This window comes from Cupressus sempervirens, chromosome 1 (assembly GCF_028749045.1).
Source record: "Cupressus sempervirens isolate cs-2001-9-10 chromosome 1, ASM2874904v1, whole genome shotgun sequence".
Taxonomy (NCBI): Eukaryota; Viridiplantae; Streptophyta; class Pinopsida; order Cupressales; family Cupressaceae; genus Cupressus; species Cupressus sempervirens.
In genome coordinates this window covers 799,020,119-799,045,121 of record NC_143118.1, presented here as the reverse complement: position 1 = coordinate 799,045,121, position 25,003 = coordinate 799,020,119, and the positions used below count along the sequence as shown (strand labels likewise).

Sequence of the window (25,003 nt, the reverse complement as noted above, 5' to 3'; positions counted from 1 at the left end):
AAGCAGAGTGGAAAACTCATTTTCTGCTGTGCCTTTCGCAGTCATTTTCAGATTTTCCATTAGGGAAGCACTTTTTGAATTTTCCGCAATGGAGTAGTCAACTTGGGATTTTCCACCAAAGGGAAAAAGTAGAGTGAAAAACTCATTTTCTGCTACGCCTTTCATAGTCATTTTCAGATTTTCCATTGGAGAAGCACTTTTTGAATTTTCCGCAATGGAGTAGTCAACTTGGGATTTTCCACCAAAGGGAAAAAGCAGAGTGGAAAACTCATTTTCCGCTGCGCCTTTCGCAGTCATTTTCAGATTTTCCATTGGAGAAGCAAATGTTTCATTTTCCACCAAAGGGAGAAGCATAGTGGAAAACTCATTTTCCGCTACGCCTTTTGCAATCAAAGTTCAGTTTTCCACATGAGAAGAGAAAAGGCAAATCTCAATCCAAAATAAAGATATATGGGGTCTAGTATCAAGATCACTCCAGTAAAATAATTTGGGAATCAATCTACATCAAAATGGTGCCCACTACATGAGAATAGAAAATTGAAGATTGGGTGCGCTTTTTGCACTCAAAAATGGAATTTCCACCAAGCATTAAATCCACAATAGAGAGATGGAAAAGAGCTCTTAATTGATTAAACAAAGAATAGTAATCTCATAATGATTTATTGCCTGAAGATTTGGACATCAACATGACATTAAATATGAAGTGGAAAACTCATTTTCTGCTACCCCTTTCGCAGTCAGTTTGGAGTTTTCCACAAAGGGAGAAGACAAGAGTCAAATTTCCACAAAGGATGAATTAGAGTGTTTCATAGCTAGTGACCTGATAGCAAAGATGAAGTATTGCTTGTTAATTATTTTCAAAGTGCAGCTGTTACTAGAATGTGTGAATTTCACCTACAATAGAGAAGTGGAAAACTGAGAACTTGGTACGCTTTTCAACCTTTATTTGGGATTTTCCGCCACAAGCATTCTAGAGAATCACTTCCAAAATTCAGCAAGGAATAAACATGGTAAGCATGGAAGATAACATAGTGGCAAATTGAAGACGTCTAGGTTACATAGCATGTGAAAGAAGAGTGGCTGGAAACTTTATTTTATCAATTCTGATTTTGCAACAGTCATATAGACCAGCATTCAGTAGCTCATATCTTTTGACTCGGTGATTATTTTTCCAATTGCTCCGGTTAGAATGAAGATAATTAGGTTTGGAAAAACATATCCAAAGATGAGCTTGATCCAACGGTGGAATCAAAAGATATGCCCCCTGAAACATGACCCATTTTTACCTGGCAGCAGTATTTATTTTGCTGTCCGCTCAACAAAGGAAAGATTTTGATATTGATTTAACATATTTAAATGTCAATTGTTAAAATATAATTTAAATATGTTAATATATATCATAATTAACTTTAAAAGTTAATAAGCATATCAGTTTTCAAAAGGAAAAATATGAGAAGTCGAAGAGACAAGATCAGTTACAGAACTGAAAAGTCACTGGAAGAAACCAAACAGTTGCTGGAGAATGTATTTATTGTAAAACCTTTTCATTTGAAAAGGTTTTTCTTTTCTGCAAGAGTAGGTATTGCTGGAGTAGAGGGGAGACGGTAGTTTATTTTATGCATTTCATTTCATGCATTGATTTCTGTAATAGATTTGGCCAGAGTTGCAAGCAAATAAAAATCAGAGCATTGTATTTGTTGTGTTCAAAACAAAGAATAGTTTTTCTTCAAATCAAAGGATTTGGGTTTTATTTTTTGAATATATTCAATCAGAGCATTGTTGTATTCAATTTTGGACATTATCTTGCATCATATGTCAAATAATGAATGTGTTGTAGATCAGAGTATTTGCATATATTCCTATTGCAGAAATCTAAATATTAAATCTTCATTTCTTCATTGCATTCACATAATTTGCACCCATATTGCATTACCGGTATCAAGAAGTCATAGGAATTGTGGGTTCTTGGCATTGGATAGGTTTAGGAACTAAAATCTGCCTGAGTTAGTTCTGTCTAGGGCTAGCTTGGTTTTCCTCTTCCGTTCTCAGGTTAAGAATGTACCCAATTAGTTTAGGAACAAACAAATTCATTGAATATCATTGATAAGGGAGCTGTACCTTTCAATTCAGAGGAAATCTATCAATCTCATGATAGATTATCCAACTGTTGGTATCAAATTGTTTCTCACAGGTTCGGGCATGTAAGAGTTACATTGGAAAGAACAATCTGTTTACCAACAATGTGTTTGTGTGTATGTATTCATACTTTTTCTTTTTAAAATATACAAAATTGCAGATATATTTGATACATCATATAATATTATGTTTTATAATAATAATAGAATTTGATCTGTAATAGTATGATACTTTGTCATTACTATTATGATAATCATCAAGATAATTGTCTAAGTTGTTAGCTTTGGTCTCCACTCCAAAACCCCCTCATTGTAATCAAGTTTCTTATGTGACAAGAGTTCTCAAAAACTAGTGGGGGTTAGGTATGGAGACCAAAATGCGGTTGAGTAGTAGTGTCCCTCATTGTGGCTTAGGTGCAGTGCCCTCAATAGGGCTGAGGTGTAATCCCCTTGTGGGGGTGTGGGGGTAATCCCTTCATAGGGGTCTAGGGCTAATACTCCCAATGGAGTCAAGGGGCAGCACCCCACAGTGAACCTAGGATGCTTGGGCGGAACCTTGGGTGTGCTTAGGCCACTTTTGTCACAAGACCCATACTCGCTTGTTTAGTATGGGACCACAACCTCCAATGAGCATACTTAGTAACTTTTCTTTTGTTAATTTTGTTCTCAAGTGGGGTTTAGTTACAATTTCCCATTTTGCAGAGGGAATATTGTTTTTGTATATTGTCCACATTTTACAAAACGTGCCTTTTACTTTTAAATTGATCAATGCTGCTTCTTTGGGTTTATCACTCAAAATTTACTGTCATTGATTATTCAATTCAGAACTGTAGGTAGTTAAGTGAAAGTGACATCGTGGAGGCTTTTCAAAATGTGACATCTTGAGAATTGGCGACTTCGAATATACACAATTATAATCTATGGATATCTTATAAGGCTTTGCTTTTAGTAATTGTTATATATTTACAACGGGACACATTGTTACAAATTATTGTCGCTGCTGCAAATACATCAGAAGTCTTTTATAAGGGATTTTATCCAAAGAAATCATACTGTACAGTTCATATAGGTTTAGGATATTCCGAGTATTAGGTTCCAGTAGAGTAATATTGTTACTAACTTAAAGGAAAATCTGTTGTTGGCTTTGCAATCAAGAAAGATTAAGCTTTATAGACATAATTTTTCCACTGTATGCCATATTGAGTTGGGAGTGCTTCTATACATAGTTGTGTTAGTTTTAAGCTTCAACACCAACACTTAATTATATCTAGAAGCACTAGTTTTTTTGCATCAATCCATAATTATATCTAGAAGCACTTTGAACTCAAGATTAACCTTGTCAATAGGTAAAGAAGGGAGATGCTACATGCTGTGACAACTGTTGGGCTTTTGTAATAAGAGGGGTGAAGGATTTTGGTTGGAACGGGAGGCAAAAGAGAATGCAAGAGGGATATGATAAAACAAAAAGAAAGGGTGAGGATTGAAGCTATTAGGATTCAAAGAAGGAATAATCAGTTGTGATTAGTTTTGTGAGAAATAGGAGAATTGGCATTATATAGTGCAAAGGATAGAGAGTAGATACACATAGATGAGTTTACACAAATTTATATGCAACAAAAGCAAGCTAGGAGCAACATTATTAAGCTTAAAGGTTTGAGGGGTTTCACAGGACAAATTTAAGGGTTTAGTTCTCATGTCCCCTTTATGATGAATCCCTAAAACTATCACAAAATTGTCTTATTTTATAAGACCTCAAGATTTTCGAAAAAGACCTGATCTATAAATAACATGTTGTTAGCAGCAGATTATGCACTCTCGTTTCAAAACTTTCCACTTTGAAAATCCCATCAGTCCTAAAGTCGCTTGGTCGTTGTTTTCCTAAAGTCATTACTCGTGACAATGCTACAAAGCCTGCAAGCCGTGACTATATCTTCAACGCTTTCGTGTTCTTGTGACCCAACGACATTGTCGACCAATTGCCCCTTTTTTGAAGTTGATAACTTTCGACCAAAACTTTGGAACTTCAGGAAGAAGCATTTGCTTGATGGTGGGTTTCTCAAAGCACAATCATGATGATGTTACCTTGCATTTAATGAAGCAATCCTAGCGTAATCTTGCAAAGGGACATCTTTTTGAATTGGATGTAAAGAATGTCTTGTCATGAGGTGGTGAAGTACAAGGTTTAAATTTCTCATGTGCCACCCTCTTTAATAAGCTAATTAGAGCAGTTATATTTGAAGTACAAATTCATTCTTCGATCACCTTGTTCTTTGACGATCATCTTGCAAGTTACACCAGCTCGTAGTTCTGTCTCGTCGAGATGGGAATTCTTGTTCTAAAGGGATACAATAATGAAGAACCTGAGCCCGTGCTCTAGCTTGATCTCACAAAAGTAGAAATGGAACAATTTGACATCATCTTCAGTATGTTCACTACCGCTTGGGATTTGAGAACTAGCCATACCCGATACAAGAGTGACATTTTTGAGCTGGAGGGAGAAAGGGACCGCGATGAATCCTGCTTTATACTTGCTGAAGTAGAAGAACGGGCCCTACACTTTATGGTGGACCTCCTCAACCTATTGCATGCAAACGTGGACAAAGAGGAAAGAGTAGAAGATGAAGAAAACGTGAAAGTGGACCCAGATGGAATCTAGGACAGTATCGTTTTTTGATAACAAAATTTAAGGGGTGTTTCCATTTTCTTTTTGTAACCGTCGCCATCAGAAGGGGTAGATAGTGTCATATAAGTATTGTTCTTTTTAAATAGAAGAAAGAAGAAAAGGCGGGGTGTGTAACATATGAATTTTCTCGCCTTGGAAAGAAGAACTATAATCTAAAGTAAAGCAGTTTGGAATGCAATACTTAAAACCATATTACTGAAGTAAACATCGTAAATCCATTTCATGTGAAATTAATGATCAACTAATTAACTGATTTCCATAACAATTCATGAGAAACTATATCATATTAACTAACAAACAGATTTCTTTAACATTACAAAGAACTAGACATTTAATAATTATAAGAAAAATGAAATGCATAGAAAAGATTTGAAGAGGAACATACATAATTTGACTAAGGTGTCTTATAATGTTGTGCAAGCCTCGGCTTTTGGGTAAGAGGAGAAGCATTAGCTTAGGCTTAACCTCCCAACCATAGACATTATCAATCCCCACATAATCTTTTAACAAGAAAGGCCCTCCCTACCTCGGGGTTAGGCTTGGGGCACTATCAGTTTAGCCATCCAAGCAATACTGGTGTTTAGAATGTCCGCTTAGTAATAGGCGGGCATGCCTGATTAATTGGTGCCACCAACATCATATAATCTATAGAAGGCAAGCATGCCTTTAACGACCTTGGCCAAGGATTTAGATGGGTTTATGATACCCGATCGCCATCGCTCTACTTGACAACAAGGTATATGAATTGGACAAACATGAGCTTACATGGAAGTTCTTAGAGTTTAATTATATAATTTATCATGTATGTAGTGTTGATATTTGTTCTTCCTTTTGTAAGAATTTCCTCTACCTCTTCACCCTCTTTCATTGGCCATTCCGGCCAGGTTGAGTCCTTGGTGATCGATCGTTCTGCTAAGCATGGAATTCTTCCATTAGCAGTACATTGTTGGCCCTCAGCTGATGCAAAATGATAAAGCAATTTTGGCATTAAGCTGTTCTTGTGATTTAGAATTCGCAAAAGATATTTCACAAACGTGTAATAAGAAGTAAAGAACCGTTCATAATGAGAGACACATATTGTGCATTTCGACTCATATCTGATGCTTATCAGTTTGCATTTGATCATGAAGAAAAACAAAAGGAGGTCGGCAGACATGAGTCGAGTACCTATACTTCACTTGTAACATTGATACATATTTGATAGAGGATCAATAGCATGTTTAAATCTATCATGATAAATACCGACATTGATTTCTGATAAGAAGAGAGAAGGTAAATGATATCAACATAACCTGATTCATTATCAGTGAGACTTAGGAAGTCTTGATCGAGCGGCTCAAGCCGTTTGAACTGTAGAGACAAATGCTAGAAATCTGATATGGAGAAACTCGTGAGATAAATGAAGCTCGATCTTTTCATATAACAAAGAGTGTCGAGAGGAAAAGAAAAAGCTGAATGCCATCCTCAATAATGTGAGAAGTTTTATATATTGAGCCGCTTCCCCAAAGTGGTAGTTTTAAAACAAGATCCTTGGTTTCTCGAGTTCACCGATTTAAAAAGAAAGAGGCGCCAAATGTATTCGACGTCTCTCATAGAGATTTATAAGTTTGAAAAAATATCAAAGAGCTCCTGTGAAAAGTTTATTAAAACAAATATCTATAAATAAATAAATAAATAAATAAATAAATAAATATATATATATATATATATAAATTAAAAAAAAAAAAAAAAAAAAAAATATATATATATATATATATATATATATATATAAATAAATAAAAATTTCAAAATAATGTCATCACGCTACCATTATGTCCAAGGTCGTACTTATTAAAATACGTATATCTATATACGTGCGTAATTTGGAGAATTATGATTTATCTTAACCTCATATCCTCTCGATATATATATGCATGTATGATGAAGAAAATGAAGACGCCAACATTGAACAACAAAGGTAATGGTTTTGATTAAGATTAAATATATAAATGTTTTGTATGTTGCCCAAGTAGCTCATGCATGTCCAATGTTGTACTATACTATACTAGACTATATAGAGGGGGTCGCTGGCATTCATATATCATATATGACAAACAATGGTAAGCTTGTTATCGCTTCTATCGTGGATTTGGCATGAATATTACTACTTGTTTCCTAGGGGGGTAACAACGAGCAAACGAGCAAGCTAATTTACTGGCGAATAGATACCTTAAAAGGACGGATTTATGTATGGCATTCACATGATCAATCTATTAAGAGAAGAACTAGTTGGTTTTCAAATCTATCTACAAAAGGGCGTAATTTTAGAAAGAAAATGGGTATATAAGCTTTAAAACGACCTCCCCTTGCATCGACCGGGCATCGAATGGGAGATTGATTCATCTTTTAATTCAATTCCAGAATATTGGAAATCCGAAATAGAACTTGAAAACCTTTATGAATGGTAGGAGTCATTACTTTATCTTGATCGAAGCAAAAGTATTGAGGAACTAGAAAACAAACTCGAACAACTAGAAGTTGAACTAGTTCAAGTAGAAGAAGAATTTGCTCTTTCTTCAGAACCAAAAGAAATTATAAATATAGAAAGAAAACGAAAAGTTTGAGAAGTCGAAAGCTACAAAGAAGGGCTATGAAGACTAAAGAAACTTCGTGAGGGGACAAAATTTAAGTATTTTGAACAAGAAAAAATATTACAAGAAGAATTAGATCAAGCAAGAGATGTTATGAAGTCGCTAGATTCTTGCCAAGGTAGTTAGAGGCCATACCTGACGACCAAACCAATGGACTAAGGTAGTGCCCCATTCCTTAAATTCCGTTTAGCAATGCTTTCTCCCCTTCATCTACTCCTGCAACCACTCGTGTAACATCCCATTTTCCTAGGTCTTAATGAACAACTAACATACTAAAAGAAATACAGTTATTACTTCATTTTCATAGGAAGACAGTTAAATCAGTCTTGTTCATATGAAAGAGATTGACAATTAAAATCAGTTAAACATAATTTCTTAACTAAGAACTTAAAACACCATCAATGAATTTACTATAGAAAATAAAATCCACATACCATGGAATTTGAACCAAGAAATCATTGTAGGGATGCTTCTGCAATCACCCAGATTAGTCCACAAATACTATTATAACATAATCATATAATGACTTCCATCCAATACCGCTATATCAAAAATCAAATGATGATTACTATTAAATACAACTATATAAAATTAGGGAATCACATACCGCTATATCAATTACGGCATCGATTACCATTAGATCATTTAGGCATTAGATACCACTATATCACTTAGGGCTTCAATTACCATTGGATCATTTAGAGCATCAGATACCACTGTATTAATTAGGGCTTCAGATACCACTGAATTAATTAAGGCTTTAGATACCACTAAATTAATTAAGGCTTCGGATACCACTGTATCATTCAAGGCTCCAGATACCAGTGTATCATTCCTTTCCTTTCAATTGCTTTTTGTGGCAATAACATAAGATTAGAAGATATGCTCCTATTTATTATTCATATAAATGAAAGGTTGATATAACAATTCATCACAGAAATCTGTCTCTTGCAACTAAATGTAAACTAACTATAACGATGACATAACTCAATTAATCTTACCTTAGTCTTGCCTATACATCATAAAAGTAAAAATACCTGTTCCGACAAAAAATTGAGTGTATAGCTTATCTTTCTTTATGGTACGTCCGACAACTTGGGGAAAGGTGAAACATTGTCAAGGGCTTAACCACCCAACCTTGAACCTTAACTTATTCCCCACACAATCTTTGTCGAGAAAAGCCCTCCCTACCCAAAATAGACAGGGATCATCTTGTCATCTGTTGAGCATCTTGGTATCAAACCACACCACTCGACTTGACAACAAGAGATAATAACGTGATCATGCATGAGCTATTAAATGATATTACTCTAGAATTAATGTATCATATCTGACTTTTATTTTCTAAGTCATTGCAGACTCCATCTCACCTCTTCACCCTTTCTATGGCTATACATCCGGTGAATCCTAGGTGCTCGGATCTTAGAGCAATTGGCTCTATCTGTTGATCCTCAACTAAATTATAAAATATATATATTTTCCAGCTTATCACAATCTATGATTTGAAAAAGATATTTTTAAAGAATGCATAATTTATTGTATAATTCTAGTCTCCATTGGCTTAATGATTTATGGATTCATTTTATGGTTGGCTTTCATTTGCCATGAATAAATCTACTTAAAAGAGAATCAATTCTGTAATATCAAACAAGATATCATCATGATAAATACTGTAGTTTATTGCTATTGCACCATTTGTTCAAGAAAATAGATTAGAAAAATTGGATTCGGGTGTTCCACATAACTTGGATAATTTGTAGATGATGTTTTGCTGAATGCTCAACTACTTGTCACACCTATATTTGCAAAGTAAATAACACAACTCCAACATAAAAGTACTTCACGATTTCTGGCAGAATATCTAAATGGGCATGAAATGGTGGGAAGAATTTATTGAAAGGTATAGACTGGTATTGGCAGGAATATCAATATTAAGAAGAAGGAATTCGGGTGTTGTGGTAGAAGGTGGAAGTGATCATAGAAAAATTGTGGCATGAACAAGGTAGTATGTGCCTAGTTGGCCGTTATGTTTCAGCCTCCCATAAATGTTCTTCAGGCACCATTAACCCAAGTATTTATGAATCACATAATCTGAAATTAAGATAATAAATAAAACTTGATTGCTATGGCCGCAGTGATCTTCCAACTGAAGTTGCAAGTTATTGACTTAAGCAAGAGAGTCGGAAATAAAAGGGAGAGAGTCGGAATTGAGAAGAAGGCAGTTGGGTGCCATGAAAATTATATATCGAATATGAGAGTTGTTGCCTCCTTGTCTCCACCCGTCTCAAGATATCAAAAGGTCTAAGGAGACTCTTTGGCTTTTAAAACATAAAGAATATCTTGACAATTAAAAACGCCAAGTGTTTAATTGGTTATAAACAAGGGAATAATAAAGATGGAAAAAGAGTTGGAAGGCTATAATTCGAATGTTATCATATTTGAATATTATTATAATTTTATATTATATATGTACATGTAAATATATTATGGGGTGACATCACTTTATTAAATTATTATAATACAATGGTGCCATTTCATTTTTATATCTATATGCACGTATATAGGTATATCTATTATAATAATATGGTGAAAGATCATTAAAAATCTTTTGAGGTACTTTTTGTATTTTAACTCAATTATTTATGTTTCTCAAATTATTTATATAAATAGCTCATGCGAGTCCCACAGATGTATCTAGTTTCAAGTCGCTAGGTCCTCAACCCATCTGTCCAGTGATGGTGATGCTCTCGTGCCTAATTCTTTTCCGATAATGCTTCCGCCCCTTCAATGTGTTTCCTGCAAGGAAATTCTCCGCAATTAAATCATATTATCATACCAAGTTATAAATAATCATAACGGCTAGCTGCCTTTTCAATTCCATGAATTCATGATAAATAATCAACTAGCATGTTATCTTCACATGAAATATATATACATATACATATATATGTATATACACACACACACACACATATGACAAGCAATGATTAACTACCATCATCATTAAGCATGTACATAATAACTGTAAACAATCAAGTTCACATGAAATAAATGGTTAACTATAACTTCCCTTTTCACATGATCAAGGAAATGATGGTTTTTGACTAATCATCTCAATGGCTATAAACTAAATTTAATTAGGTCAAATTTTGGGATGTAACTAGGGGGTGGGATGAATAGATAGAAGGCATAATTATGGTTTCATCTGCCAACGTAAAAGACAAATCTTTTTGCTTTTTCATATGAATGCAATATTGGAATTAAATGGGCCTCTGTTTCAATGCCTTGTGTGGATTACTTTTAGATAAATATCAAAGTTTTGTGTTACGTTATCTTTAAATAACGATTGATGAGCATTTCAAGATTTATCACCCAGGTTTGCACTACGAAAAGTTTTATGGAAATGAACTTTGTTTCATTTATACTCATTACCTAGTTTAGATTAGTTTACTTACTTTATTGTTCAGTGTGTGTGCTTGTTGCTTTACTTCGCTTTCTGGTTAAAAGCACATTGGTTTTTCATTCATTGCATATCTTACATGAGGGAGCTATACCTCTAAAATCTAGAGATGGTTTTGGTGTAATTGTGCCTCCCATTTGTCTATTGTGAGTGTTCTATTACATTTTGAGCTGATATGGTCATCTCAGACACTTGTATTTAGAGTGACAAAACATTCACCAACACATGCCAAGACAAAGTTTTGTAAGCATTATGGGTCTTTATGCTGCGCTAATAGGCAAAAGTACGTTATGAAAAGGGACTAGAATCATATGCATGTTTTGATAGATTGAAGCATTTTTTAAATATGACGATCAATTTATTAGAAGAGCATATAATCAGAAATCGGTGATAGAATGATAGCAATTAATTTCATTATATAAGATTAATGGCTAAGCAAATAGAAGTTAATAAACAACAATATAATTGTCTCCTAAAAGGTTCGAATTAACCAATGATAACAGAACACAAACTAGTAAGACATGTGATTAGTAAGGTGAAGGGATATAATGTTGGACGTAACTCCTCCATTTCAAGGAAAAGGGAAGACATATGCCAATGGATATAATCTTAGGGGCATCAGATGAATTTCCCTCACTAGGGTACATCACCTTATAAAGATAGTTAAGGACTATGAGGCCAAAGAGGACAAGGTACTGCTTTGGGGCCTAGGGTTGAGGGTCACTTTTAAGGACACTCTATTGGAGTCTCCTCTACCAATCTCGCATTGATCAATTCTGAAGTAAACTAGAGGGGATCCCCAATCATAAGAGGTAAAGAGGTTGACATGATGGAGGAGAATGGCTACCACGCCTCACTAGGTACACCATGTCATAAGAATGGTTAACGACTTAGGGAGAAGATATATCCCCTACTATTGTTGAACCCCCACCAAATTATTTTGATTTGTTTTGTTAATTTAAATATACCTTAATCCTAGAATTGGATCTATTTCTTGAGTTATATCTACATCATTACCTAACTTGGTTTGTAGTTTTCCTAAACAAACATATCTTATTTTTAACTAAGGATTGTATTTCTAATGGTGATGTGATCTTTATTTCGTTTGGGTTTTTGAATTTGGGGCAAAGTACAAGACGATCCAAGAAAGGGACATTAGATTAGTGAGTTAAAACTTGAATGTGATGCAAGAGCATTCTTGACCTAATTGTAAATTGTAATCATATATCAACTACAAATATTTTGTGCTCTTTTATTTTACAAGTTCCTTTCTATGCATTTGAAGAGGGGTTCCACACTTTCATTTGTATTTTTAGGATGGTTTTGATGATCCTACATTATTGCAAGGGTGTTCAATCGTGGCATTCTTATCACAGTTAGGGACAAATTGGTCATACCAAATATCTCTTATTATGATTGATAAGTAGGAGGTATTCTTCACAATAGGTCAAATTATGATATTGCTATTAGGATTCGCCTTGTGAGGATTGCCTAGGTGCAATGAATGCCAATTGTTCCATTCATTGTCATAATAGATGGGTTCTTGTGAACCACTACTCATGAAACATGGGTCAATGAGTTTGACTAAAACAACTACACAATTGAATCCTGATAGCAATATCATAATCTCTTCTCATGTGGACAACTTGATAGTGCAGTGGCAATTAAATCATGTTTTACACTTAGCAACTATGATCCACGTGCTAATGCATGTTAGCATTGAAGAAGGGAATTACTTAAACATATAATGTCTAAAGAAGGTTTGATCTTGAATGTGTGGATGGTATCAAACTAATTCCAATTCTTAAGAGTAGCAGGGAATCTATCTTTTTTAGGCTATGTTACCAGATTCGCTCAGCAGACCTGGAATCCATGGTTCAGTTCAATGCAAATTCCTATTTGATTTAGATTCGTCCAAAATTTGCTGTAGCCCTGTCAAATTTGTTGCACATCTCCCAGCAGAACCCTGGATGACTTTCAAGCGAATTCTGTAGACCTTGAGACTCAAAATTTTGTCAACTTCAAAACTTGAAGAAAAAATCATTTGAAATCACCAAAAATTTGTGCGGATACTTTTTTAGTTAAGCACTTTTTTTTTTTTGGTTTCTTTCAAGTTGGAGTAGAATAAACCACAGGAATGTACCTAGGCTACAAGATTGCTCTGCCAAAAGGAGACCAAAATGAGTTCTCGACCTAAAGAATGGAAATTATTTTGCGATTCACAAATAGACACAATCGATAATCGTCAACAGCTTATGGGATTTTCGTCCATCAGGGATGGCCTGTTTGTGTAAGCCCATCATTCTGTTCGTCCTCCCGTTTGAGTGCAATAAACAACATCATTGCCTATGCATTAATTTTATATTTTAGGTTTTCTTTTTACATTAACTTTTTTTTTCAAAATAATTTCAATTTCAGTTTCAATTTTTAAGTTATGTTCTTGTTATTCCAAATAAATCTATATCTTCATATTTTATGTTTTAGAGTTTAATCCATGTCCACTTGTAAGTTAATTTTGTGTTTTATTTAATGCATTAAAAAATACCTTTCTAAAACATTTAATCTAAAATTTTAATTGTTGGATGTATAATTTATATAATAATAATTAATTTCAAGTTTTAAATATATTATTATTATGTTTTTTTAAAATTTATTAGAATATATTCAAATTTATATTAATAGATTTATTATTTATATTTAAAATATAAGATTTATAAAGGAGAATTTAATCACAATTTTTTTTGAACTTTTTTTTATGTCGAATTTTCTCTAAATTTTATTTTGTTAATATATGTGGTGGTGTATTTTGCTGTGTTGCTTTTATTAACATAGTGGTGTATGAACTTATCTGTTGCTGCATATATACACATAATACATATTTTTCATATAAATAAAAGCTTGTATTAACAAACCCAAAACACATTTGAACCCAACCCAAAAATAATTTGGATGAATTTTGAACCTGAATCTCAAACTCGCATCCGTACTAGAATCCGAATCGACAATTTAGTTTTTTGGCAAATGAAATATCCCAAATGGATATTGACCCGATTTTTCTTTCCCCGAATAACATTCAAAACACATGTGAAGTTGCATTATAAAACTAGTAATATAAACCATAGGAAATATTCCCAATAGATATTTATCTAGCTCCTTGAATATAATATTCAGAACTCAAACATATGATTTTTTTTAACAAACCAGCAGTATAAAAATCCCAGTGAAGTCTCATAAAACTCCCTAAAACAGGTTAGTGCATTATACTACAGCAATACAACAACCAACATCCAAAATTTAATCTTAAACACAATTTTATAGTCAGATGGGAACACTAAGAGAAGAACTTGTGAGCGCATACGAGACACCTGAAGTGATGTCTCCACAGACAATGGGTTTGCGTCCACTGTCTACCGGCGCGAGGGGCTACGTCCTCACACTGGCTGAAAGCTGAAACTTTTTGACTAACTCTTTGCAAGAGAGAAACTGAAATCTGAATCATAAACTAAGCATACCTAAATGAATGAGTCTCTCTTCATTTTAATCCCCAAAGCTATGACTCTTCGAATACCTTCCTGTCTTTTTGCCTTATCCCTCCTTGTCACGTTTAGCCCACTTTATAATACTAAATTGACCTTTTATAATTTTAATTCATGCTTTCATAGTCAATTTTAATATTATCTGAATGTCTTTAAAATTTTCTAATGTCCCAAAAAGGGGACATTACAACAAATAATTATTTTGAGGCAACTTGCCCAAATTTCACAGAAAAAGCTAATGTAATATTAAAGGTTTTGAGAAAAGGGTAATCATATCATGGGAAGTTGAAGTTGCCATGTCATTTTAGGTGTAAAGGAACGATAGGTATAACCATTGTCAATGTAAAGTTTCTGCAAATTCTGCTATAAATCAGACTGAGATAATACCTTTATAGTGCTGAAGATGGTCTTGAATGTACAGACTTGTATATGAAGTTTGATCAATAGTATAATTACTATTCTGAAACGTTCTTATTTCTGTAATAAATCATACAACGCAGTAATGTAGAGGAGCAGACTTCTATTGTATCTTGTGTGTCCTCTAACCTCATCTATATATTGCACTCAAGAGGCATGTCCTTAGAAAGGATGTGTCTCCTCCCAAGTCGGCCAATATTACCTAATAAATATCTTTTCTAAGATTGGCATCCTTTGAAGAAAATACATTAGTTAGTAAAGATACTAACACACACTATGCATAAACACATTATAATATCTTCCACAATTAGATGCCAATTAGGTTAGATAAACTAAGAGGCCAATCCCTATAAAGGAACTTCATGCTTCATTGGAATTGTATGATCTGTACAATCAGATCAGTATGAGATCGAAGTTACAGAATCAACAGTCAAGTCTAGATTATTTTGGGCCATTGCAGTTATTTTCCTTTGCATCTATTACATACAATGGCTAATGTGCTAATACTAAAACCAAGATGGTTTTGAGCAGCCTATATATTACTAGCAAGCCTTTATAGAACATAGAGGTGAAACATTCAATAATGGAAAAAGAAGCATATGTGATGGTAAAGGTTAAGTGTTTCAGGTCATATCTCTTGGGAGATAGGGCTGTTGCATTCATTCACGCAATAGGATGTTTGTAGGAAAAGATGTTGATGGAATGACAAAATACAATAGTGCAGTTGAAATACAAAATACTATGAGCCCATATGGAAGGATTTGAGAGGAGTGCAATTGAAATGTGAAGATGAGAATGACTCCTAGAAAATCATCATTTTCTTTCACGGATGTGTATGTGCAGGTCACTTAATTGGCACTTGAGATCCTGAGGTCAGGGTACTAGTGCTTGCGCTTTTTTGGTGATGTGATCAAGGAGGTCTGGAAATGGAATTCATGCCAAAAGTTCTCAAGAAATTGAGGGCTCTTTGATTCCTTACTCTTAGGCCCTTTTCAATTTAGGCTTCATTTTGACAATGACAATCAACTTCATTGGTGAAATCTTTGCGAAATCAAACGATGGTTTATGGATCTTTGTTGTCATTGACAACAGCGGGATGCTACAACTAATGTTGTCATGAATTTTAACTTGAGTCACACTAGATGGGATCAATTTTCCACGGTCCATGAATTAGAAAGTTCATTTGTTTGAGTCAAAATTGTGTGTGCTTATTTTCATTGATGTTTCAAATCAAAGTAGTGATTCATATTCAGGAAGAGTTTTGAATTACAGGTTGATTTAGGGCAACGGGTTCCTTGAATTGTGCAAGAAAAATGGAATAGAAATTGGATATTCATCTCCTTATCATCCAGGAAGATTGAATTGAGTAACAAAAACTTGATAAAGATTATGAGGACATTAGATTTGAATAAGAAAAAATGGGATAACAAGATATGATTTGCAATACAGACAGATAAAAATAATGGCAGAGAAAGCCACAGAGCTCACTTGAACTGGTATATGGAGTCAATGCCACATTGTAGTTTAACCTGGAACTCTTTATTTACAAATTGTTACATTTTAATACCCAGACAACAATTGAATATCCTAGTGTATGCATAAATTTATTGAGTTGGAGTAGTCAAGAGGATAGCCTGAGAAAAGAAGGTGGCTTTTCAAAAGAAGATGAAACAATATTGTATAAAAGGCTAAACCAATGTTGTTCAAATCCAATGATATGGTCCTGCTATGAAATGCTAGGTTAGAGGATTAGGGCAAGCATGGGAAATTTGAAGCATTACGAATTAGATCATAAATGATTGACAACCATTTGGGGAGATACATCCTTCTTGTCTGGTTTGGATGGTGAGTTCTTGGAGTTGTTTGTATTACAGGTTGATTTAGGGCAACGGGTTACTTGAATTGTGCAAGAAATTTGGAATAGAAATTGGATATTCATCTCCTTATCATCCAGGAAGATTGAATTGAGTAACAAAAACTTAATAAAGATTTGAGGACATTGGATTTGAATAAGAAAAAATGGGATAACAAGATATGATTTGCAATACAGACAGATAAAATAATGGCAAAGAAAGCCACAGAGCTCACTTGAACTGGTATATGGAGTCAATGCCACATTGTAGTTTAACCTGGAACTCTTTATTTACAAATTGTTACATTTTAATACCTAGACAACAATTGAATATCCTAGTGTATGCATAAATTTATTGAGTTGGAGTAGTCAAGAGGATAGCCTGAGAAAAGAAGTTGGCTTTTCAAAAGAAGATGAAACAATATTGTATAAAAGGCTAAACCAATGCTGTTCAAATCCAATGATATGGTCCTGTTATGAAATGCTAGGTTAGAGGATTAGGGCAAGCATGGGAAATTTGAAACATTATGAATTAGATCATAAATGATTGACAACCATTGGGGAAGATACATCCTTCTTGTCTGGTTTGGATGGCGAGTTCTTGGAGTTGTTTGTTTGTGGACAACATTAAAATTTTTGAAGTACTATTTTTTTGTAAGTTTAGTCTTTCTTTGTCTTGCACTTTGACATTTTTCCCCCTCATATTGCTGTCTTGACATTTTGATTGCTCTATATGTTCACTATGAGGTTTTTTTTTGTCCTACGATTGTATGATATGGGCTTCTGGAAATATTGTAAGCTCTTGTCTTCGAATACCTCCATTGGTTTGGTCTGCACTCTCGGAGCCTTTTTGGATTCTCATCATGCTCATTAGGAGCATGCATCCCCAACTAGAGTCAATGTTGATCAGTTTCCCTTGTGAAATCCTAAATGTTTTTGGGTGTGTTGTGCTTTAAAATCTGGGTTTCATATTGCCTATTTACCTTGAGTTGGCCAGAAAGAAATTTCATGAACATAGGCCAAATGGGTTTTTGAGTTGGCCTTCCCAAAGGAATCCTTAAATCTCTTGTATAAGTTCAAGATAATTTTCTCTAATTAGTGAGGAAACAATGAGGGCATGCGATGTATTTAGAAAGGTACCTACAGTGCACATGCAAGTGGAGTTATTAAAAATAAAGTAAAAGCTAGACATCTGTATACATAGTTAAATATGGAGTTGTTGACAGCTGACCGACAGAAATAAATGAAAAAGGTGTGTGAACACTAGGAACATCTGTAGAGAGTGTTGAAAAGCAGGTGGACAACCAGAACAGGTGTAAAACATAGATAAAAATAAAATTTAATAAAAGTTGGCAGACAGGTAGGAACATTAAATGACATTATAAGATTCATACAGCTATATTTTCTCTTATTTATGAAAGCACCGAGAAACACATTTAGCAACAGTCATATCAAGTTTATTGCGATATTTTTGTTTAAGATAACTTATATTTACTGGATTTACTTTTATAGGTCTTAATGACTTTTGTAATTTGTAACTTATATCCTTTCAATTCTCATTTACTGGCCTGTTGTTTTGAGCTTAATATAATTTCTCTCTTTCTTTATTCTTCATGTGAACTAGAAAATATCACCTATCAGTATAATTGAGCCTTGCAAAACTGCATAGTTTTATGTTTTCCCTGCAATTGGCTAATCTCAAGGCAGTATTTCATCTTGAATGGACTGATAGACTATAATTTGCATTGGATGTTTTTGATTTAAACAGGTTCTAATTTGTAATGGAGACAAAAATACTTTTTGCCATGGATGCTTATAAAGTTACATTGAAACAATTTAGCATGCAGTCTAGTTGTGTTTTGTCTGGCTAAGTTTAATTACCTGCAGACAGAGTTGGAATCAACCGAAGAAGGTGGAGGGCCTGGATGAAGTTGAGGTGATAAGTGCAGCTGCATCTGGTGTTGTGTCAATGGCAATCAGCAATAATGGTTCCTTATGGGTTTGGGGAAAATCCAAAAGAGGCCAGCTCGGCCTTGGTAAAGGAATAACAGAGGCATTTGTTCCACAGAGAGTTGAAGCACTTACTGGTCAGCATGTAGTGCAGGTGCATGGGTACTGAGCCTTGGTGATATTGAGTACAATGGAAAAATTGGTATCATGTTTAGCTTGGCAAATTAGCTGGTTTTAGTTTTTCTCGTGGATATTCTTTTCTCTTTTCTGTTTATTCAGTACTTTCTTTGAAAACCTTATCTAGCACTCATCACTAAATTAAGAGATAGATATATCTAAGGGACAGCATTACAACTTAGGAGATTACCTAGGAGATAGATATATCTATGGGACAGCATTACAAATTAGGAGATTAATAGGAAATAGTAAAATCCGGAGATCTAGATCATATATTTTAACATTCTGAAATCCCCCGTATTATTTTATTAGTTTTTTTTACCCTTTCCAATTTGAATAAAATGCTTTCCTCTCGACAATGGAGAACATATTAGAGGACAGAGGTAGAATATCTATTAAGAGGAAACAAAATACTGTTTAAATAAGGTAAACATGTAAAAAGGAGACATGTAAATGAAAGTAGAAACTTCTTTGTAGAATATTATATACAGTGAGCATCCACTTGATGCAAAGATCCTATGCAATCAGCAATTATCTGTTGTTCTTGAGAAAGTGTGCGTTCTTTAGGAAGGTGTTATCTAGGAAAAGTTTTCAGACAGCTTGTAATGGCCTTCATGCAAATTCTTTGAATGATAACTCACTGATAAACTTTTTTAATGTCACCTAATTTAAATCCAAAAAGCATAGTCAAAATGGCAAAGATTCTTTGCAAACTAACCTGTTGCCATATTCTCCTCCAGCAATAAGAGTAAGTTCATGTGGACACTACAATGACTGGATCAGGTGATTACATTGTCAAGAGTGTATTGGCCCTTGATAAGCCAGCTTGCTTCGGCCTTGAGATTGTTGGACGGTGGCATATGTGTAGGGTCATCATTTTGGTGAAGATTTTTTATCTTAAATAAGGTGATGAGCCTCCAACTGGAGATAAGCTGAGGAGTACTAGCTGTTGGGATGATTTTAATATTTCTTCTATCAATGATGCTACACAAAAAAATGTTGTGAAGACCTTTTTTGTAGAACTCATAAGGAAAGCCATCCAGGCTAGGGGCTTTCCTTGTTGGTCATTTGTGTAAATGCCAAGTGAAGCTGCTCAAGAGTGAGCAATACATGACAAATTTTGAGTAGTAGAATCAAGCTTGCAATGAATGACATCAAGGCATTCTTGTAAAACTGTGGACCGCTTCTATTATCTTCTTGGGCTTAACCACGACTTACAATGGTCAAGAAGGGCCTAAGGAATCTTAGAAAGCTCTGTGAGAATCTCATGAGAAGAATTAATAGCTTTGATCTCCCCTTTAACATGATGACAGACTTTCAAATCTTTGGAAGCTTTGTTGCCAATTTTAAGGATGCGTAAGTGATCTTGGATATGAGCACCATTGGCATGATGGCTATTAATGAGCTTGAGTTTGTGCTTGAGCTGCACAACCAGCAATGCAATGAAGTTGGGGGAAGATCCATTTGATATTCTGTGTCAGTTACATTACTGGTGTATTTGCAAACTTCAACCACTTGTTTCCCATAGTGTCTTAGCAAGGTGGCAGTGTGAGCAACTGTGTCATTCCACCACCCAATTTAACTAGCAGAGAGTAACAAATGTGGTAGAAGGCATCAAACTTGTGCATTGAGATGAAGTGTACCCTCATGAGATAAAAGGTATGTTTAAATGGAATGTTGCATGTTAGAGGCCCACCATCCTGTTGTGAGGTTTTCACACCATTGCCCCATTGCAAATGGGGAGCCCCTCTTTTTGTTTTAGAAGGATTAGATGGTCTTGGTAACAATTATCAAGTCCCTAAGTTGAAGGGATGAGTTTGGGCAACTTTGGCCTGCTGGGAAGCCATGTCTGTCAGGGATATGGGTGAGAGCTGGGCTAAGCTAGTCAAGAGTATGGAGATGAAATCAAAGGATTTGTGATGAAATGAGTTAGAACCTTTTGAAAATTGTTGTTTCAGCTTCATTATGATCTTAGAAAGTTGGGAAAGGTTGTGGGAGGTAATACTGCCTAAGGCGTGTTGAATCCTGAAATTTGGCTAAGTTCGATTTTTTTTGGAATTCCCAAAATCTAAAATCTTTATTATAACTCCGATTAATTTGAAACCTATCTCTAACATCTTAACGATATTTATATTATATATAACTTAGAGTATAAACATATACTTAAATGTTATATTTTTATATAAATCACTTCCCCCTTCAAGCTAAAAACTTGACTAAGTCTGGATGAAGAAGCAAGAGGTGGCAGAATTCCTCTAAGCCCAAAAGTTCCTCTCAATATCAGTCTTCTAGATCCAAGATTTCTGCCACATATTCAATGATGGATATTGGGTGCAAAACCAATCTAAGACTCAATTTGATCCTTCATGGATCCAAAAGGCAAAATTGGTTAAGTTACACGAGGAGAGTGAAAGGTGACAGAATTATTGTCATCCAAGGAATTCCGCCCCAAGAAATTCCTCTATTTCCAAACTCTTTCCCTAATGGAGCACCAAACTTGGATTTGGTAAAAATGCCCAAGTTGTAAGGATAAAAAATTAATAATCAAGGCAATGGAAATAAGGAAATAGTGAAGGTAGGTTATTGAAGCAAGGCAAAATCCATGAAGGATGCTGGAATTCCTCTCATCCAAGGAGTTGCTCCCATATCAATCCTCAACTCCTAAAACCTTTGCCAAGGGAAAACATTATTTTCCTTCATGAAGTCAGGTGGCCAAGTTGTGAGGATTGAAAGTTGGTGATTAGGAGTTGAAATGAGGAAGGGAAAAGGGATATTAATCAGATTTTTTATTTTTGAGCAAGAAAGGGGATGAAAAGATGGTGGAATTCCTTCCTTTAAGGAATTCTACCAGGATCTATCCCCTCTCACCAAAATCATTGCCCCCACAATGAAGACAAACCTTGATGCACATCAAATGCCCAAGTGGAGGAGATAGATAATCAATGGAGGAGTAAGGCAAATGCTGAGAGTCGAAGAAGTTTAAAGATGAAATGATGAAGAATTTAAGAAGTCAATATTGAAGGAGAATCAGATCTTGGAATTCCTCTCTTCCCAGGAATTTTGCTCTAGTGAATTCCTCTAAATTCAAAATCTTCTCCCCCTCAATATGAGATTTCCTTGCAATTGATCAATTCATGATTTGGTGAGGCTAAGGGCAATAGTTAGACGTGAAATTTGACAAAATTTTGAAGTGTGAGATCAATTTTTTTGGACAAAAACAAAGAAGGATAGATCAAGTCATCCACGATAAACTCAAGGATGAAAATGGATGCAAAACAAAATCTAAACTCTCCCACAACCCCCCAAACAATGAAACTTGTCAAGTCTTATGGTTTTATCGACTAAACAAAGCCTTAATAGGAGGGCGAATTTTTCAAGGGAGAGGAATTTTAATCCTCACTTCCCATTATTCTCTGCCATGGGCTGTGAGTGATAGACAAGGAGATGAAACTTGCACAACGAAGAGGATAAAAAACTAATTGTTCCATGTCAATCGCAATCCAGTTGTATCAAGGAATGGTTTGAAGCCAATTAATAACCTGGCAGAATTCCTCTTAGCTAAGGAATTCTGCCTAAGATTTTTCCTCTACCTTCAAAATCTCCACCATGGAGAACTTGGCCAAAACTTAAGATTGTGATCTCAAACTTTCAAATGCAGAAAATAACGATTTCAACCAATTAGAAATCAATTCAAGTCAGATGAAAATCAATCCACCCAAATTGACAAAAGTTTGAAGTGACGTTGATGATTTAGGTGTTTCAAAAGGAGCAAAAGTGGATTCAATAAGTCGGCCATGGAAGAAATATAAATGCTAGTGATGTGGACAATTTAGTTGTTTCAAAAGGAGCAAAATTGAATTCAACAAATCGGCCTTGCAAGGAATATAAGTGCAAATAATAAATTAAATATTATTGGTCTAATTAGGAACTAGTCGGGTCAAGCTATAAGTCAGGCCTTTTCATTTTGTGGATCACCTTTATGGGAGGTAAGGATAAGGATAATTCTGTTTTACCAAAACAAGCGCAGATCCATCTCTCTCTCTCTCTCTCTCTCATGGCAGCGATTTCATCATTGAGAGTAATTTCAAGACTTGAGAGGATTTTAGGAGGTGAGAACATCGCTTATTTTCTTCAAAATCAGAGAGTAAAGTGTTGGAGGAAAGCAATCTGGGCTAAGAAATGAGGAAAGATCAGAATTTGAAGTGTGCTAAAAGGAGAAATGTGGATTAAAACAAGAAAATCAGACCTTAGGAAAGTTGAATTCTTGATGAAATTGCTTTAATAGAGAGAAAAGGTTGAATCAAGATGCATTTTCATAACATATGAGCTTTAAGATTTTCCTTCATTTTGTTTATACATATCAGTTTTGTGAAACTTAATGCATTTTTTCCCTTTGTTTTGCAAGAGAAATGTGGAGCAAGGAGAAGCTAGGAGGGCAATGAGATGATGGCAAACCCAAGCTCGAGGACTTCAAATGAGGAGGTTCAAATTTAGGTTATCAAAAGACAACTAAAAAGATCAAGATCAATTTGGAAATCAAGAAAGCATAGAACAATAAAAACTTAAGAAAGTTTTCATCAACTTGAACTTCCTCCAAAAATCCAAGTTCATTTTGAAGGATCCATTTGGATGAAGGACTTCATCACTTCAAAAAGTTCAAGATTCAAGTTTTCAAGTACAATCAAGTTCAAATCATGGCAATGAGAAAGTTTCCAAGAACGAAGATGGAGAAAATTTGAGAATATGAAGCAATTTGGGAGTTTGTCATCCCAATTGGAGGCTTGATAATGTTGAGTATCAAGTAATATTTCCTCATCACCAAAGGATTGATCAAGTCCATGAGATAAGAATGCTGATGTAGCGCCCACTTGTCTTCGACCAATTAGAAATTTTTAGTTACACATGTCATATTATGCCAAGTGTACAATTTTCTTATTGGCTCTCAAAAGCAATGCAAGTTTCTTATTGGCCCACAGTGTGGTGCCTTCATGTAATTGGATGATAGGGTGGCAACCCTAATTATGATTTGCAATGAGCAAATCATGGCCCTTCATTGTAATTGAACAACTATAAAAGGCCAAGGTCTCCTCATTTGTAAAGGGTTAGACATTAGAGAAGTCAGCTAGTAGTAGAAGTAGAGTGGGAGAGGAGACTTGATGAGATTGTTGCCATAATGCTATCAAAGTAATTGATGATTCATTGTTGGTCTTCATGGTGGACTACTTAATGTTGCTTTGAAGCATTGCATGTTTTCTTCAATTCCTCACTTAGATTAGATTGCATTTCATGTTAAGTAGAGGTAGAAGTAGATGAATGAAAGATATTGTTGAATGGTGATTAGTGGTGAAGCTAGTGTCCATACCTTTTGGTACTTGTTGGTTGTAAGTAACAATGCAAGGTTAGATTTGGGCCTAATTGTTTTAACTAATATTGGAGATGTTCATTTAGATTATGCCTTTATAGGGTATTTGTATAAATAATGACAATGTAAATATCATTCCCGTATCCATAGAAAATATCACCCTCCTATGCCTTGTTGATACAACAAAGCAAGGATTGGTTCCCCATCATCAAGATTGTTTTACATTCTTTGAGTTAGATAGAATTATAGCCCTAACCGTTGCAATTGATTTGGTTGGAAGTAATTGAAGAAGTTAAAGTCAAGTTTATATTCATTGAATGAATAGTGTGAGTCCCTTTGTGATAATCAACATATCACATCATTAAAACTAAATGAAAATCTACAATAAGAAGGAACCTTGAGGTTGTCTCATCTGATCACACAATTCATTGACATTGTTTAGCATATGAGCATCACTATTCAAGAGAGAGTTGGAAATTTGGTATTTTATCTTGGAATACTAAGTATTTGATTTTGTGGAACAAAACTTACATCAACACATCCCAATCTACTTAGAAAATGATGAGACAATTGTATGACCGGACAATTTTTAGGTGAACATCCACCATGGATGGACCAAATGGATGAACGTGGAACATGCGTTGCTTAAATATTGTGATGTGATCAAGTCGCTTAAGGACCTACTTGAGATTTGCATTGAAGATAGACCATGCAAACCAAGGACTCGATACTTGATGTTGTCACTAGATATTTGTGTTTGACAAATTGTTGTTTTTAAAGTAAAACCAAGCTTCATGTCAC

The 25,003-nt window shown here is 34.7% G+C and overlaps 1 protein-coding gene across 1 annotated transcript in view; it reads left to right on the top strand.

The window, feature by feature from the left end:
- Positions 1-25,003, top strand: part of RUG2 (Regulator of chromosome condensation (RCC1) family protein) — a 64,031-nt gene that overhangs the window by 19,431 nt on the left and 19,597 nt on the right. The window contains exon 2 of the mRNA XM_089790230.1: positions 18,601-18,817. Coding sequence (XP_089646356.1) covers positions 18,601-18,817 — 217 coding nt within the window. The remainder of the gene's footprint in view (positions 1-18,600; positions 18,818-25,003) is intronic.